At 39.9% G+C, this 18,475-nt stretch overlaps 1 protein-coding gene and 1 pseudogene across 1 annotated transcript; one reads left to right on the forward strand and one right to left on the reverse strand.

Moving 5' to 3' along the window:
* Positions 1 to 3,399: 3,399 nt before the first annotated feature.
* IRS4 (insulin receptor substrate 4) lies at positions 3,400 to 7,170 on the reverse strand. Its single transcript, XM_037041957.1, has one exon. It carries the CDS (start codon positions 7,168 to 7,170, stop codon positions 3,400 to 3,402), a length of 3,771 nt encoding a protein of 1,256 aa, XP_036897852.1.
* The window catches only part of LOC118984175 (polyadenylate-binding protein 1-like), a 70,500-nt pseudogene continuing 59,193 nt past the window's right edge, over positions 7,169 to 18,475 (forward strand).

The following is an 18,475-nucleotide window of genomic DNA, read 5'->3' on the forward strand; positions in this document are numbered from 1 at the left end:
GCTTACACTTCCTTCATGTTAATAAGTGTCTAAAATTTCAAAAGGCAGTTGTTACAATTTTTCTTGGTTTTGAATACCAAGTGTTATCATAACATTGCAAATTTGGCTGACCAATGCTCTCACTTCTCCCACAGCTGTCCTTATCCACCTATCTCTGTAATTGAAAACTCAGTGAATTTTTCACTGAGTGAAAATTAAAATTGACTTAAAGTCATTTCAAATTCTACACTAGATATAGCAATAAAAAAGGCAAAAATTCATATGTGGCCAAGAGTTGGACTAAACCGTATAAGAAACTACATTCTCTTCCTACATGCTAATGCTTATAACCCATGTGTATAAAATGTGAACACTTCACACTTCTTAAATTAGTTCATTTATAAAATGATCAAGTTCAAGTTATATTTCTGAGTGATTTTTTTCTAATCATCTTGAACAAAGTACCTATTTATATGCAATGTGACTGTAGGTAAATAATATTATATATTAATTTTGTGTTGCGTGAACAAAGTTATAGTCTATAGACTGCCTTATAGTCTCAGCACATCTAACATATGTTCGAAACAGATTCTAACTATAAGGATCCCAACTCTGAATAATCACATAAAGCACATTAAAGTAAAGACTAACTGAAAAGTGGATTTTGAGAACAAAGAACTTGGATTTAGCTTTGTGTTTCTAAAGTAACAGTAACAACAATGACAATAGCTATATAATAATTTATGTACAACACTTACTATGTGCAAGGTGCTGTTTTAAGCACTAGCCATAAATTAAAATCACCCTCTGAAATATGTAACTGCTAATAAAGACAGTGCCTTTATTCCTTCATTAAAGCTTTTTAAAAAATATTGTTGTCTTTTTTTTAGAGAGAGGGAAAGGGAGGGAGAAAGAGAGGAAGAGAAATATCAGTCACCCCTAACTGGGGACTTACTTACAATCCAGGCATGTGCCCTGACTGGGAATTGAACTGGAGACCTCTTTGGTTTGCAGGCCAGTTGTCAGTCCACTGAGCCACACCAGACAGGGCATTTTTTTTGTTTGCTTTCTAACATAAACTATATATTTTAATGTTTGCTAGGAAGGTGAAGAGAAAGCAAAAATGGATAAAAATTATTCTACAGTTTTATATTCAAAACACATCAGAATTAACCAGCCTCTTACTACTTCACAGATAGATAATATTCTACCATATTAATTTACATTAAAATGGTAGGAAATCAATTCCTGCAGTGAATTCTATTATATCTTTCCTTTTATATAGCTCAGTAAATTATGTCCCTGAATTATCCTCAGGACCAACCATTTTTGTAGGAAACTAAATTAAACTGTTGAAACTTTGCTTTGATATTAATCCAACAACAAAATAAAAATATGTTTGTAAAGTGCTTTAAAGTTCCAAAGTACTTCTACATACATTCTTTTGTTTCAACCTAAGCCCCGACTTCTCTGTGAAACACAGCCTCCTTGATGTAGTCATTCAGTAAAAGTTAGAAATTTCCTCAATGAACAATACATTTAGAGAACATTAAATCTTTAAAATAGCTACAAAATAAGTGAAGTTATTTATAAATCAGTAACTTATGCTAAAATAATGATAACTGAATCTATATAATCCTTGGGGAGTCATGATTTACTTAAGAAGATTAAAAAAATTAATCTTTACTGAAACAAAAAATATTGGAAAATATAGACAAACCTCTATGAAAACATGTTCTTTCCAAGATACCACAGGGACACAGGTAGCTATGGAACACCCACATCAGCATCATAAAGGGTGTCTTCAGCAGTTAGTCTCGAACAATAACTTGAGACCAATTTTCAGATATACTTTAGAGAATAAAATAGATCTGTTCCTGAAAAGCTGATTATGAATTGAATTCTTGAAAATATAATTTATACTTCAAATGCATGGTTTGTGCAATAGGGATGATCATATTTGTGCATGTGCATGGAGAGAGGCTCAAATTTAAAAGACATCTGAATGGAATCCTCTGGCAAACCAAAGCATATTTTTGTCCTTTTAATGATCACTGCTTAATGCGTATGTGCTGCAAATGTGAGTATTTGTATGGCAAGTTCTTTAAAACAGGGGCAGAAAGGGTGGGAGTGTTACACCTGCACTAAGTAGGAAGCTTGTTAGGTGACTGTTGTGATCAGTCCCTGACTCATTCTGCCTGATCAGGCACAGTGGGCAGAGATCCAATCACAAAGGCATTCCAGAAAGCAAGCAAAGCAAAAGTATTCACTAAACTGACTACTGGAATGAAACCGCTGCAGTTTGCCCCTTTCCTTCATTGGGAAAGTACATTCTACTAAAGAGGGAAGGCACTTGAGACTATGGAGACATCACCTTCTGAAATCATTACTTGAGAATGTCTCCAGACACAGTGATAACAACCTTGCACAATGTACACACATTTACTCAAAGTCTTATTTTCAACTTTAATAGTTCCTACTCTTCCTTATTTTTTCCTTTGGAAAAGTAACCCTTTTAAAAATATTCACTGTTGCCAGGTAGGCTGCCCTTAAGGTCAGGTCTTCCTACAGCCTTATTGTCTTCCTTTCCTGGGTTTCCCAAAAGACACACCAATTAAATGTTTTAAATGCCTTTTAAACCTTTGAAATAATATTCATACTCATTATAAACTTTCACCGTATCCTTTGGGGAGAGTTACATGAAGAAAAAAAGCATGGAGAAGGTGACTTGCCTGTCACTAATAGAGAGAGGCAATTCATCCTGTGTGTAAAAACAAAACAAATCAACACAAAAACACATTCTGGAGCCAAATATGCTCTTCTTTTAATCATTTGTTGTTTTGAATTATTTCTTTGTTCTCCTCAAACATTCATGGTAACAACTGAGATTTAATCTTCTTGGTGAATCATAGTAAACTAGCAAAAGGATGACTGCTTTTTAAAAAGAAACTTTCAGGGAAGAAAGTCATTCTCTCCTAAATGCTAACAATTGATTATTACTCCTCGATATTCTGTGCTCTTATTAACTCCTGCAATTAACTACAGGTATTTGTAGAAAAACAACTTTTACTTGTTGATTTGAAAATGGGTTAATGAGATTCAATTCAAGGTGTCCTGTTTGCATAAATTGTTAAGTGTAGGGGAAGGATATGTGAAAGCATCACAAATGATAATCAGTACTTTCCAAATAAAGAAACAATAATTAGATGAAAACAGGTTTTTCTGCAAACATCAGAGAGTATTACATGCATAATTAAAACTGAATTCTATTTTCCATGCTAAATAGGCATCAGCTAGTGAAATATTAAATCACTTTTCCTTAACACTGTAAACATAGTAGCGCGTCGATTCATTAAGCAATAACCATCAACTTTAGGGAAATTAATTCTAAAATTACCAACCTCTATATGGAGAGTCGAACTACTTGTCCTCAGGTCTGGCAAAGTCATTTCTCACGTAAATGTTGTTGTCGTCAGAATCTTCTCTCTCGGAGGGTCTCGGCACTCGGCAGCGGGGTGGTGGGGTGTGAGCAGCAGCTGCAGTGGTAGCCCCACCAGCCTCGTTCTCACCTCCAGCATGATCTGAAGCTGGGTTTGGGGCTCTAGGGTTCGAGCTACCGGCAACAACCTGGCCACCCCTTACTGCTTCAGCACCAGCAGCATTAGCAACAGGTTGGAACCAGCGAACATAGGCAAAGTTAAATCCAGCCTCGGCCTCGAAGCCCTCCTCAGTTGTGCCTAGGCCTGGAGCTAAGGCGAGGGCGGAGGCGGGTGCTAAAGCACAGCCCACAGCTAAGGTTGGAGCAAGGATCATAGCAGTGGCCGAGGCTAAGGAGGCGTACAGGTCTCTCTCCAGGAGCTTGGTTGGGAAAGCTGAGACAGGGGCTCTGGCGGAAGCAAAGAAAGTTTGCGAATGGTTTTGTGGGTGCCTTCTCCCTAGCTCTTCTTCCTGCAGTAGCCTAGCTACAGGTGGTAGTTCAGAGCAGTGGCTAGGGGTGAGAGAAATGTCCATACAGCACTCAGAAAATGGATCGACCACATATATTCGACCTGTTTCAGCATCACAGCGAATGGCATGTTCAGCAAAAGGCAAAGCTGGTGTCATTGCTGAGTTGAACATAACTTCAATGTACTTACACCCTTCCTCACTAGCACTGCTACCTGTAGCACTGGTAAAAAGAGGCAGAAGTGGCCACCTATCACCATCCAGAGAGAAGCGGTTGGCACCTGGAATAGCTCTTAAAATATTTGACACAATGTTTGCTGTATTTTGAAATGGCACTCTGAACTCAAGATTCATATAATGAGAAAAGGCTGACTGTCTGAGGTTAGCAATTACGCCCCACGAATGTGGCAGTCCTTGGGTAAAAGGGGCTGGTGTATTGCTACTTCTTTTAGTGAAGTCAATGTTGACACAGTCACTAAAGTTGTCAGCCTCTCTCTGTTCACATGTGGGCGTTTGTGGTTTGGGCTTGACTTTATTTCCTTTTGTAATAAAAGACAGTCGGTTAGGTCTCTTAGCCTTGTCCTTGGGGGACCCATCATCTAAAGACTTTGAAGGTGACCCCCCATCTCCAGATTTTGAGAATGACTGAAGGGCAACTTCAAAGCCCTCAGTGGAAGGCTTTGAAGTTGCATATTTGGGGCCCCTGATAGATGATGCTTCTTTGTCTAGGCCCTTCCCCAGAAGTTTTCCAGATAACACTGGCACATACTCACTGTGGTCACTCTGTTCCAACGGGGAGCTACGAAAAGGATTTGGCAGAGAGAAGTAGGAGCTGCGACTTTTGGAGGAAAAGCCTCCCTCAGGATTTCTGGTTTTTTTTGGAATTGCACCAGCTCCAGGAGCCATAAACATGTAATCACTGTCACTCTCATTGTCTTTAGAGTCATCCTCTTTATCAGTATCAGGTATTTTTGGAGGACTTGAGGCAGGTGGTGGGCTCACTCTGGGAAACATCATCATGTACCCTCTTGAATCTTCAAAAGAGGGTTGAGACTGGAACTTTCTTGAAGTAAAGGCATTTTGAGGAGCCATTGGCATATAATCACTAAAGCTTTCAACAGGGGCAGCCACCCCTGGCTTCATTGGCACATATGGGTCTTCCTCATCTTCAACAGAAGCTCTGGCTCTCTGGGGACTGCGAGCTGCACCTTCCGGGGTCTCTGCATATTTGTCTTCCTTGGCTACTTTGTGTTCTTTTGCGGCTGCTCTGTCAGCACAAAAGTAAAGTCGGAATCTTCCCCCAGATTTCCCTTCTCCACCAATTGGTCCAGCTGGCTGGGATGGAGATGGGGGTGGAGGTGGTGGCATTTGCTGTTGCTTGCTTTGAATAATTTTTCCAAAATAAGATAGTTTCTTCAGAGATTTTTTATGTTTACCATTGCCATCAGAGCCTTTCTTACTTCCTGAGCTTTTGCCCCCTCCAGACTTCATGCTACCACCTGAGCCTCGGCCATCTCCTGCTCCCTGGCCACTACCTGAGCCATTCCCACCACTGGTTCCCTGGCCACTGCCTGAACTGTGCCCACCTGTGGGGCCCTGGCCATCTCCTGAGCACTGTTTTCCTCCAGCACCCTGGCTCCCTGAGCCTTTGCTAGTTGAAATCTGGCCACCGCTTGAGCCCTGGCTACCTCCAGAGCCCTGCCCTCTGCCTAAGCACTGGTTTCCTCCTGAGCTTTGGCCACTTGAGCCCTGGCCACTTCTTGGGCCCCAATTGCTCATGGGCATGTAGTTGCCTGTGTTTCCTTCCTGACCCTCTTGGCCTTGAGGATTACCTTTTCCCTCAGAGCTGCCAGAATCAGAACCAGATGTTTTAGAAAACAGGAAAGCTCTGTCGCTGGAGGCTTCTGCAGGATGTGGGGCAAACACCGGACTGGTTAATAGGCGCCGAAAACAGCTGGCTGGCACTGAAATTGGTCTTCTTGACCTGCGCGGTTTGGGCAGGTGCAGTTTTCTTCGCCTGGAGTGGGGCAGAGGCTCACGGGGTGTTACATGGCACCTGGTGAGGAGCATTTCACCTTCCTTGTCACCAATGGCCCTGAGGTGGCAAAACTGCTCAAAGCGGGATCTTCTGAGCCAGCCGCTGGGCTCGAGCGGCATCACGTCCAGGTGCCTCCTAGTGGACAGCAGGGTTAACAGGTGGGCCCCGATGCTGATGCTGTAGCTGCGGCAGCGGGCTCTGTATTCGTCTGCACACAAAGCTCTCATCTTCTCCAAAAAGAGCTCATGCATGTTTTGAGCCACTACATAGTCATCAACCTGCATCCAGAGTTCCCCTGGACCAATGACTGTGGACCTGCCTACTTCTAAGAAGAAATACTGTTCGGAGTGCCCGCAGCGACGGATGCTCAGGAGCTGGACAACCACGCTCGCCACTTCGGTATTAAGCCTCACAAACACAACCTCCTCATCAGTAAGACAGAGTCGGAACACGCCGCTCAGCTCTTTTCTATGCCCCAGCCCCCTGGGTTTGACTATTACTTGCCACACATCTTTGTAGAAGGGTGGCTCCACTACCGCTGCTGCCGCCAGCACCGCCGGCTCTCCACCTGGCTGAGTGCATGGCGTGCAGTAGCGGCAGCGTTTGCTCTGGAGGATGAGGCGGCTGAGCAGCAAGTACCAGCTCTCTTGCTCTGACTCGTTTTCTGCTACCATAGCGAAGTACTCGTCCTGGGTGAAAAGAGCGATGAGGTGTTGGTACCTTGCGTCGGCTCGCTGGCTCACTGAGAAGCACTGGTACAGGGTGATCACACGCCGAGGTGGAATGAGCGCTGGGACCACGGCACCGGAGGTGGCAGCCGCTGCTGCAGCCGCTGCGGCGCGGACACTGTGCCGGAACTTCCTGGCATTTTCATAGTATTCCAGCCGAGCTGGGGCATCTGCGGTCTCGAGTTTGAGTACGAAGTAGCGCCTGTGCCCATGCTTCTGCTTCCGCAGGTAGCCACGTTTGCAGACTTCCTCGCCGACGGGAAGGTCCTCTTCATCGGACTCGGAGTGTGACCGGGAGCCAGTGGCAGTGGAGAGCCACATAGCTCCCGGACAAGAGGACCCGGTCCCAATGAGTGCGGTTGGGGTTCCAAAGGAAAGAAGTGCGGTGCTTGCCACCGCAGCTAGAGCTGCTGCCGTAGTCGCTGGTGCAGTTCTCAGTCTCCTCCTCGCAGGGTCTCGAAGGAAGGAGCAACTCGCCATGGTGATGCACTACGGTTTTAAGGTGAGTGAGGGGGTGGGGGCTCTAAGGAGGGAGGGCTTGGGGAGAAAAGGGCGTCTACCCTGGTTGGCCCGCCCCAGCCCCCTCGGGCCTCAGCACTTGCCTGCGCCCCCGCCCACTCCACTCCCAGCACTCCGCACTGGGCAGAAGAACACGTGACCGCAGCCTCACACGCTGGCTGCTTGGGCTCCAGCTACCAGCGTAGTGGTAGGGCGAGAGCTGCAGCCAACGGAAGTGTACAAGGGAGGTACACCCAACCCAGCCTAGACCGTCTATGTGAATCTCCTGGTCAGAGGACCTACAGGAGTCGGTGGGGCCTCTGGGCAAGCTGGCCCTAAGGAGGACTCCTGTCACAGAAGGGGGGAGAAGGCCAGGAGGGGCGAGGGAGAAAGTGGCCGGTGATCCAGTCACGGTGGCAGCGCCACCGCCCAAGCTCTATTGGCTGCAGGGTGCTAGAGGCTGTAGGAGGGAGCAGAACACAACCCTGTCGGGCTGCACTGGGGAGGAGAGCTGGCACAGAAGCCAGACGGTTTGTTTGTTTATTTGGGAAATGGGAGCCAGGTGAAACTGTTGCACGGTCCTCATTGGATAGGGTGGGAGCCAATGGGAGTGTCTGGCAGGAAGGCAGCCCTGAATTAATTAGTTTGGGGGCGAGTAGGAGGGGAGTTTACAGCGAGCGAGCGGGCCTCGGTGGCTGTGTTAGCTCCGCAGTCTGATAGTCACGCATTCAGGCTGTAAACAACCCTTTCCAATTAGCTGGTAACGGTAGTAATAAACTCGTGTAAATACATGAGTCTTGGTGACCTGGGAACAGAACCGAATGCCCTCTTTTTCTCCTTGTCCTTCATATGAATTCCCTATTCCTGTCACAGTCTGGCCGCTCATGGTGAGCGCCCCATGAGAGTGTGGGCATCCCCCTGGAAACGTGTTAACGACCAGGGCCTTCAGACCTGCTGTCCACCGCGCTGCGGGTACTCCTGAACCTGCTCCAGCCCTGACAAAAGCCCGCAGCTCTAAGGCATAGGCATAACAGTGATGCCTTAGAAAATGAATATAATCTCTAATCAGAGCACATTTCTAGCCCAGGAAATGCAAGTGGGCTAAAGACGGTGTTTCTGGCTATTTGACTAATGGTGACTGAAAGCACAAGTTTGGGGGCCTGCAAAGTATACAGCCATGTTGGAAAAAAAAAATCAGACTCGGGTCTTACTGAAAAACACCAGTGTTGAGCTGCCGTGATATTTTCCCATGGGAGATACTTTGAAAAGTGCCTTTAAGAGAATTTCTCAATAATAAGTTTTTCTTCCCTTGAGCAAAGCCGAAAAACTTTAGAAGAAAAGCTGTTACCTAGAACAAAGGATCATGCCAAACACATATCATAGAATATATTTCGCATCCCTCACATCAAGAAAACATTTTTGCTGAATTTCAGTCTACAGCTTGACACTACAAAAATAAATACTACTGCATCCCACATTTCTGGAAAAAAACTGCCAGAGTGTAAGTGCAGCCTCCTGAAGTGTTTCTCAGTCTCCCATTCTCTCCTCTCCTCTCTTCTCTCCATTTGTCTTTCACTAGGGTTTTTGGAAACATGTCAATATTACATTAAAATGTCAAAGGAGTGACTACTATTGCAAAGACCCACTTGGGCTCAGGGAACGGGGTGGGGTGTGAAAAATGGTATTCCTTTCTAAAAGTATAAAATGTTGATTCATTTTTGCCCTAGAGTAGATGCTGCAAATAATATTATTTATAAAATATAAAAGTAAACTAGGCAATGTATGCATCATAAAATAAACCCTATCTCTGCCCTCTTAAAAATTTGTTCTCTATTGGAAACAGAATCACAATAAATATATTTCAATGAATGGTACCTTTCTGATACTCCCATTCAGTGAAAAAGAAATTGGTTTTGGTAGTCCCTGAAATATTAGAAACAATCATAACATTTTCTCTGGTGCCACAGGTGTGTAAGGACAGTATATTCACAGATGCTAGAAGCAGCCATGATTTCTGAAAGGAGCTAAAGACAGAATGAATGTGGATGCAGAGAAAGCCCTGACTGGACCTGTTGCCTACATATTTCAGCTGCCTAGTCACATAGGTAGAAGATTCCCTACACTCATAATTAACATGATAATGGATAAAATAATTAAAAATTTTAATAATAAACATAATATTTCACAAGTCTTTCCAAACACAGGGTTTTGCTTTTGATAGATATCTTTTTAAAACAAGGCAATGCATTTGCAAGTGCTTTGAGTACAAACATGACATTGTAAATTTTATTGAAAAACATTAAACTGTATGCTATGTAAAATTTGGAAAATACTGAAAACAATGGGTTTTTAAATCCTCATGTCCTTATAGAATTTTTCATATAGAGTGGTAGGCTTACAATGTATATATATGATGTTTCATCTTGTTCTTTTCACTTATATGATAATATGTCCCTATAGTGTTACTGATGAACCTAAACATCATTTAAAACACAGTAAATATTCCTGGCAGCTGTGTATTACTGCACTTAATAATCCCTCTGCTTTGAAGTTATTCAGGTTGTTTTTATTTTTCAATATTATAAGTAATGCTGCAATAAAAATCATGTACCTATAGCTTGTTTTAATGCTTAGAATTATTCCTTTGGGATGGAAACCAAGAAATGGAATTACCTATTTAAAGGGTATAACTATTTGATGCATTATTAAAAAAATATTGTATCACTTTTCCCTATCACCATACTGATGGCCAGATTGAGTATTCCTATTTTTTTAAATTTACTGAAAGTGTGTGTTAAATGGTATTCCACTGTTCTTTTCATTTGCATTTTTGTTTCCTAGTGAGTTAAAAAATATGAATATATATGTAGTTTACTGACAATAGATTATCTTGTATTTCATATTCTTTACCTTATCTATTGAATTCTTAGTGTTATTTCTGGTTATGTGTGATTTTTTTACATAATAATGATATTACAACTTTGTCATATTTGTTGCAAGTTTTTTCCCAATCTGCTGATTAAAAGCAACACATTTAAACTTGATTCTCTTGTATTTTGAAAGATGTGTAAATTTAACAAAGTGAGGTTTGTAGTGCAGTTTAGAAGGGAGCTATTGACAAACACAAATGTCACTATGATCACTTCCAGCCTTCTTTTAAACTACCATATATTTAAGTTTATGTGGTATTGTAAAGAAAAAAACTTTGTTCTTATATCAGCCAACTATAAAAGTGCATCTTAACTTGTTAATTTTATGTAGTACTCTTAAACAATACTTTGTAAGACATTCTCTACTCTAGGGTCAACCTCTGGGACTAAATAAAGTATTTTAAAAAGAAGTGTGAAAATAATTTTAAACAATTTCAGTGAAAGATTAACAGTGCTGGTAATTTATGCTGCACCGAAATGGAATTAGAGATGCAGTGAGATGTTTCATAGAGGGATTTTACTTTGTATATCTCCTATAATAGAAAAGAATTGGGCAAATAATAGTACTTTTAAACAGGAAGAATGTGTGGGTAAAATAACCTTATTTTCTTTACATAGGTTAATCAAATCTCAGTTTTAAAATTTGTCCAACACTGAAGCTGTCTGGAAGAGACCATCATTACTAAATTGCACTAGGTGCTACAGCTTGTCTGACGTATATTTAAACTTTCATCTTCCTGGATAACTTAATGATATAGAGTACTTGTTCAGGTCAGGTTTCCTGCGGCAAAATAAAGTGGAGGGCTCGTACAAATATCTACATGGTTTAGGCAAAAAGTCCAGACTTTGTATATGGGCTGAACTCACCAGCGTTAATGCACTACTCTTTGGTTGTAGAATCCTCTTAATCCTTTTTTTTTTTTTTTGGTTTTTATATTTAGGACAAGTTACCCCAGAAAACTAAAGTTCTTTTCGATATCTAGTTATAATTTCTGTGATGTATGGACTCTGAACCTTCAAGAATCTCAAATATTTTTAAAACAACTGATTAAAAGTAATAAAACCAGCAATATTTCTTATTTATTTGCCAGTTTAGCTAAGGGAGCATAGGGAAAAGCATTTCAGCTGCTATTTTACACCTGGAAATTCAGGTAAATGGACAAACACAGCCACCGTGTTTTAAACCAGTTTCTGTCTAATGAAGAAGTTTGCCTTTAAAGGGGTTTGCCTTTGAAAGGAGTGTCCTGTGACTCCTATTTTAAGAAAGCAGTTGTTTAACTAATTGAGTAGTCAGTAGTAATAAAAACTCTTTTTTCCCCTCTCCCATACATGATCATCAGTATTCTAAACTCCACTTAACTAAAATAAAAATAGATAATAGATGTAGGGATTTGCTTACCTTAAAAATTAAACTGTTGCATTAAGTATGGACATTATTTAAGAGAATAAAGCCTAAGAAGAAAAAGTAACCAGTATAAAAGCACTATTATTCATGCCCAATATATAAATTGTCCTTTAAGTAATAACTCTATAGTTTTTGTGAGCTAATATCCAATTATATTGATGAAATGTGCCTTCCTTGATATTAAACAATTATGCTAGTGATTGTGATTGCTTTCTCTGCGTTTAGATGTAAATAAGATCATAGACTATGAACGATGTTTTCTGCACTACACAGGAATGAAGGCAGCCCTGTGATTTGTGGCTGTAGCCACCACTTGCAGATGATGGCTTTGCATCTCGGCTTTTTCCTCCTGTGCTATTGAAAACCTCTGTTGGAGAAAGCTACCCTCAAATGCCTCACTGCTGCACACGGCAGAGGTCTTTTTGCTGCATTTGTTTCCATGCAGTCCGCAGCGTAAGTAATTAGAGCAAATGCATGGTTTAATTAGGCTCCTAAAGCTTCCTTTCCCTGTTACCTTAGAAGACAATTGAAAATTAACTCAGTTAAAAATAAAACTTTTCTTCCTACGTCCAAAAGATAAAACTTTGATTTCAAAATGACTTTTAGTAAGTAAACTAAAAATAAGAACAATAAAATCTAGCATATTTCAGGTAATTTCTCATGATTTCATGCCACATACCTTTTCTATGTTAATATAAATGAACAATAAAAATTAGCTTTATGCCATTCTTTACTGGTATAAGGCAGCCTTGTTCTTAGTGTTGAAAACATTACCAGTTCATACTGCCTTGTCTTCAAAAATGAGAATCTTTATTTTGTAAATTAAATAGGATCTTTACATGACTAAATTTAGTATTTTATTTTATTTTTTTCAACTTTCTAAATTTAGTATTTTTTTTTAGATTTTATTTATTAATCTTTAGAGGGGAAGGGAAGGAGAGAGGGAGAGAAACGTCAATGTATGGTTGCCTTTCGTGCGTCCCCTGCTGGGAATTGGCCTGCAGGGAACTGGCCTGCAACCCAGGCATGTGCTCCGACTGAGAATGGAACCTCGATCGTCTGAGTCGCAGGCCCACGCTCAATCCACTGAGCTACACCAGCCAGGGCCTAAATTTAGTATTTTAAAGGAATTAGTATTAAAGACTAGCAGTTTCCTTTGGATGTTCAGACAACCAGCTATTGTTGTAGACTGCTCTGCCTGGTTCTAGGAATTGTATCTCTACCCCTTGTGGCTAAGGGCTAGCAACGACCTCTGGAATGCCAGCCACAGGAGACAAAGCTTGTCTCTGGTAGCAAATGCTGCCTCAGTTTCCTCTCTCTGCCCCCAAAGCTTGGTCAGAAGTCAGTGATGGGTAAGACCCTTCACAGCGGCGGCGGGGGGGGGGGGGTGGCAACCTAAGTCAGACTCGAGCACTTGGGAGGTTGCAACAAACACCAATGGACTCTCGCAGCCCCCCCACCCCCGAGTTTGACAAAGCCGGAAAAGCCCAAGTCCCAATGTTCTCTGGGAGAAGTGCTTCCTGGCTCTAATCACCTTAAGCCTGAATACCTGTTGAGGAGAGGTGCAGCTCCTTGCCTTGCTAGAGTGTGTCCTGGGGAAAACTCTGGCATCACAAAGATTTCCTGATAAACCTGTGAAATCTGCTCTGCTGAGTGCTTTCATTCATATGTTAAGGGTTCAAGCAAGAAGCCCTACAACTCTGTTCCGGACAGACTCTGACTCATACTAAGCCCTCAGATTTCTTTGAAATGTTATCTACTGTTTGATCCTTGCCGCCCTGTATTCCTGTGTATTACAACCCAATACAAGCCTATGGAGGAGGGGGCTTGAGGCCTTTTTCTCCTCAGAGAAACTGGCCTGGCCGCTGCTGGCCTTTTTCCCCTGAGAAATTGACCACTGCTCACTTCTCCTCCCCAAGCAGATCACATCATGTCTCAGTCATATTTACTCTCATCCATGGCTCTCGGGGGGACTTGCGAGGAAAGTCGCCCCACAAGCTATTATATTCAAGATGTAATATGTATCATGGTTATCATCAATTCCTTTTTCTTTACTCCTCACATGGCCCTGCAATATTTGTCAATTTGAAGTCTTTCTTTCATTTTCATAGTCACAATCGTGGTCCATGACCTAATCAACTCTACCAGGTTTGCTGAAGTATCCTCTTAAACTGACTTTACCATTCTTCAGGATCTCTGTAGTCAATAGAATGTTTTCACTATAATTTCTCTTGCATTACACCATTCTCCCCTCAAGGTTGTATAAAGTGTCCCCCCTCCCTCTTTTTTCTGCTCTGTCAGAAGTAAACTTCTAACCACAGCTTATGTTTTCCTCTTCCCAATTGACGCCACAACCAATAACTTTTCTCACTCTCTTGCTGCAAACAACCTATTTTTTCATTTTTCCAAATTCACACCTCACTCTATTACAGTACATTTTTACTGCCCATGCTTCTAGATAGATTGGTATCTTTAATATATTTTGCATATGACTTTATTTCCATTGTTACGTAGGCCATTTTTCATGTCTGAATATCCTCCCCTTCCCAATCACCAATTAATGTCGATCATCTTCCTCAAGATTAAGCTTCTCTTGCTCACATAATCTCACTACAACCACTGCCCAATTTTCTTAATCATTGCATGTATTCTACATAGAGCGAAGGATTAAGTTGTTATTCATTTATATATTCATAGCATTGTTAAACAACAAAATTCTTAAAATGACTAATACTTTCCTACAACTTGGTAAATACTACAACTTGGTAAATAGCTAATGCCCTGAATCTTCCACAACCATCCTACACACATCCCCACCAGAAATGTTCTTACTCCCCTAATTGTCATGGCTATGTCAGCCCCTCCTTCAAGACCTCCCACCTCTCCAATGTTCAGCCACAATAAGGTTAACTACAGGCACAACAGTGGATTTCCAGGACCCTACTCTTGAACCTTGACTGGCATACATTCTGATTGGTAAGCTTGTACTACACAGGTTGTTAAGTAGTTAAAAGTACTACCCCTAGAGATAACTAATTCATGAGTTGGGAACAGTGTTCTAAACTATAAACATTATGAGGACAAGGACCAGGACTATTTAATATTCACCTTCGTATCCCTAATGCTTAGTTCAGTGCCTGAAAAATAACCAATACATGTTTGATTGAAGAAAGAAAGGGAAAGGGAGGGGAGGGAAGGGGAGGGGAGGGGGCAAGGTGGAAGGGAAGGAGAAAAGTAGGGAAAGAGGGAAAAATGTCCAAGATATGTTTAAATGGTCACTACAGACTACTTCCTCCTCCAGATTACATTTTGGGGTGCCCATGCTCCCTATAACTGATGGCAAGACTTGGTGACTTCTACCTAATACCTCTTTCTCCTCAAAGAATTATGCCCATTTTATTCTCTCATTTATCATATTTGAGCTAATATTTTCCCATACATATCCCTTTCCCATCTTGGGGTAGTTGTCAGAAAGCTCAGGAAATGTCTGTACCCTATATTTCCCCTCCTGTCTCTAGTTCCTTTTGGGAACACAGATGTATTTCAACACTGATCATGTTGGGTGATAAATATAAAGTTAATGCTGACCATAAACATAGAGTAATGGTGATGATAAACCTTTGTCAAGGAAGAACACATCACTTTTTCCCTGCCAATAGAATGTAAGCTCCATGTGTTCCAGTGTGTTCTTCATGCATTTTCACCATGTGTTCTTAGTGCCTAGAATAGTGCCTGACTTGTAGAGAGCTTCAATAAATACTTCTTTCTTTATTGGGTGAATAAAAATGAAAATATGTATATCTCTTAAAGTTAAGTTAGTGATACCTCATCAAACACAAGTACTCTCAATAGGGGTCTTTTTCAGAATCTTCAAAGAAATCTGTACCCACCTGTTTTAATTAAATATGTCTCAAGCATTAAGATTCAAAATATGTCCAGATATATTTACAAACCTATTTCTATATTTTAGAAAATATACAGATAGAATTTTCATATATTATGAATTAAATGAGTTTTTTAGGAAATCTATAAATTCAGTTAACATTTATAATATTTCTGCTGGTAGGATGTGTTCTAAGTTCAAAATAACTGCCTTAAAAACTATTTTTGAAATTTAATAATTTTTAGTTTCATGACTGTCTGCATTCAGTCTGTTGTTATCAGGCAGTTGTTTTCGATTGTAAGTACTTTTCAGTTGCCTCATTAGTGGATAGTTTATCTTCTTCATTGTTTTGTAAGCCCGTTGAAGGGAGAGATTATGTTTTTCTACTTTTGTTCACTGCTTCAGGGTGCCTAGTACTGCACTGAACTCAGTAATTCCTTGCTGAATGAAGGATTTTACCAAAATGTGAAGTACTACATAAGGTGATGATCCTAGAAGACAATGTATTATTATTTTTTTAATAATGAAATACCATTTAATTCTCTTCTTTCATATTTAGGGTCACTGCACTTGAGAGTAATGTTAGAGACTACATTTTGTTTATACTCATTAAGCATGCCTCCTTTGTCAAATTTTTCATATGAGGTTTATTAAAAATAACAATAATACAGGACAATAAATCCTAATAATGAGAACATCAGGAGCATACTAAGTTTAAATTGTTTCATTCTTAGTTAATTATATGTTCCCTTTCCCCCTTAAATACACTTTTGGGAGCATTATGAACTATTATGTAAAAAATTTAATTTGGCTTCACAAGTTAGGAAGTAGAATGTTTGTGCTTATTTATTTACTTCTGGACCTTTTCCAAATTTGGGACTAAGGAATCAATAGAGAAAGAAGGAAGAAAAACTCTTATTTTAGATAAAGGAACAATAAGGAAATTTAGATTGTGTCTTAGTAAACTGCTCCCCACTTTCTGTGAAAAATATCCTGGATCTTACTTCATTTTTTTAACTTTATTTTTATTTTTTGTAAATTTTTATTGTATTTTTTCCATTACCATTTAACCCCCTTATACACCGCCCCCCCCCCCCCCCCCCGCCGACCCCGCAATCACCACACTGTTGTCCTTGTCCACCAGTCCTTTCTCCTTTTGCTCAATCTCTCCACCCACTAACTTCCCCTCAACCCCCACCAATGAATGTCATCCTGCTCTCTGTGAGTCTGGGTTCTTATTTCTTAATCGGAGTGATGGTTATGTGGGCATTCATTATGCAGTTATTATTTGAACTGCACAATGATTTTTGTATAGTCTTCTGTATATATGATATATTTTACAATCAAAGAAAAGATACCCTAAAGAAAAATCTGGTCCCAAGAAGGAAACATCAGTATTTCACATTGATTCAAAATCTGGAACTGAGCATAAACCATTCCTTCCTTTTGTTAATTAGCATTAAGAAAGGAAGAATGTTAACATATGAATAGCAGGTTTAAGAAATAGTTATATTTGCATCTGAAAAGAAGTGTCCCTTAGAAAATGAAATTGGTGCTTTCAGAATTAAAAATAAAAAAACCAAACTGAAGAAAATGTTTTACCTACTGAAAAAGATGTCTTTAAACATAGCTTTAAGGCCCACCTGAAGGCTTTTGTCATATGGTTCAGCACTCCTCTGGAATCTTTGAGGTGTTACAGAATCAAAGCTGAGAGCACTCCAAAAAGTGAGACATGTAAATTGAGAAACCCTATTCCCAATACCTAACAGTATCAGGGAAGACTTACTTTTATCTTGTTTGTTTGTTCTCTCTGATTTTACCCTCTTTGTATATATGTGTGAAATATAATAGTAGCTTGTAACGTAAATTTTTTTCTCATCAACAAGATTGTAAAATTTTTGAGTATAGGGATAATCTATTGTTTTTCATGCTCCCTGCAGGGTGTACCTCTGTGTTAGTCACTTAATACTTTGGCTTGACTTGCAAATGCATACATGTCACATTCTGATAGCTTGTGACTCCTTTGTCTCATCCATTTTAAACCCAAAAGAATGTGCTGGAGGATATAAACATCATAGTCTCCTATTTTGTAATGTGTATGATCTAGAGGCAGTTATAACCATCAATTGTGAGTTTTAGGATATTTGTACCATTAAAAAGTTTGACATATAAATGTGAAAGGTCATGTGATCTGGAAATCTTTTAAACTATTATTAGTTCAACAAATCGATTCTGGAAATTTTTGGATATGCAGGAAAAGTTTAATTTTTGGTTTTCTGACTCAAAATATTAAAAACTTACTAAAACGATAGGCTTATGCCAAACATAAAAGCATGACTCAATAGAAGAGAAATATGCCTTTAAATTTATATTATTTGAAGTTGAAACTGATTTACTATACAAAATCTTTCTGTGAATTGAAAGTTTAATATGTTAAAAATTAATCATTATCTGTGGCAATGTTACAAACTACTTTTAACAACTGTATTGTACTACATTTAACTTCTAGGTGTCATCATTCAGCTTGCTAACTGTTAATATTTAATGAAGATTATACATGTGTGATTTGTATTTGTTATACAATTTTAAGTACTCATACATAGTAGACCACATACTTGTAAGTCAAACTTCTTTCTTTAATTCATTAGGTCTGCTCACTAGCTAGTAAACCTTCTTTTAAGATTTGTTATGCCATAATAGAAGCAGTGTTTGTTAAGGACCAGAATGTTGCTTTTTAGTAATAAAGGAGGTGTAGAAAGAATGCTATATTGGAACTTGGGAAAGGTGGGTTTTAGTCTCATTTCTGAAATTTACTTTTTGTGTGATTATTTAATCCTGTTTATCTTTGTTTACTCTTTTGAAAAGAGGCTAAGGGGAAGTGATTTCTAATGTTTCTGAGACCAGGGGAAAGATGACAGACATATACATGCTAGTTTTTGTATATTAGGATTGTTCTTTATTTCAGACCATCCAGAGACAAAACTTTACTGTGCCCTTACAGCAAAACATCTTAATAATTTAACATCAATTTAAATTATTAAATATTCGTTTTTATCCATTTCCCATTCA

The sequence above is a fragment of the Sturnira hondurensis genome, unplaced genomic scaffold (genome assembly GCF_014824575.4).
Source record: "Sturnira hondurensis isolate 20B ecotype Veracruz unplaced genomic scaffold, ASM1482457v3 Scaffold0003420, whole genome shotgun sequence".
Lineage (NCBI taxonomy): Eukaryota > Metazoa > Chordata > Mammalia > Chiroptera > Phyllostomidae > Sturnira > Sturnira hondurensis.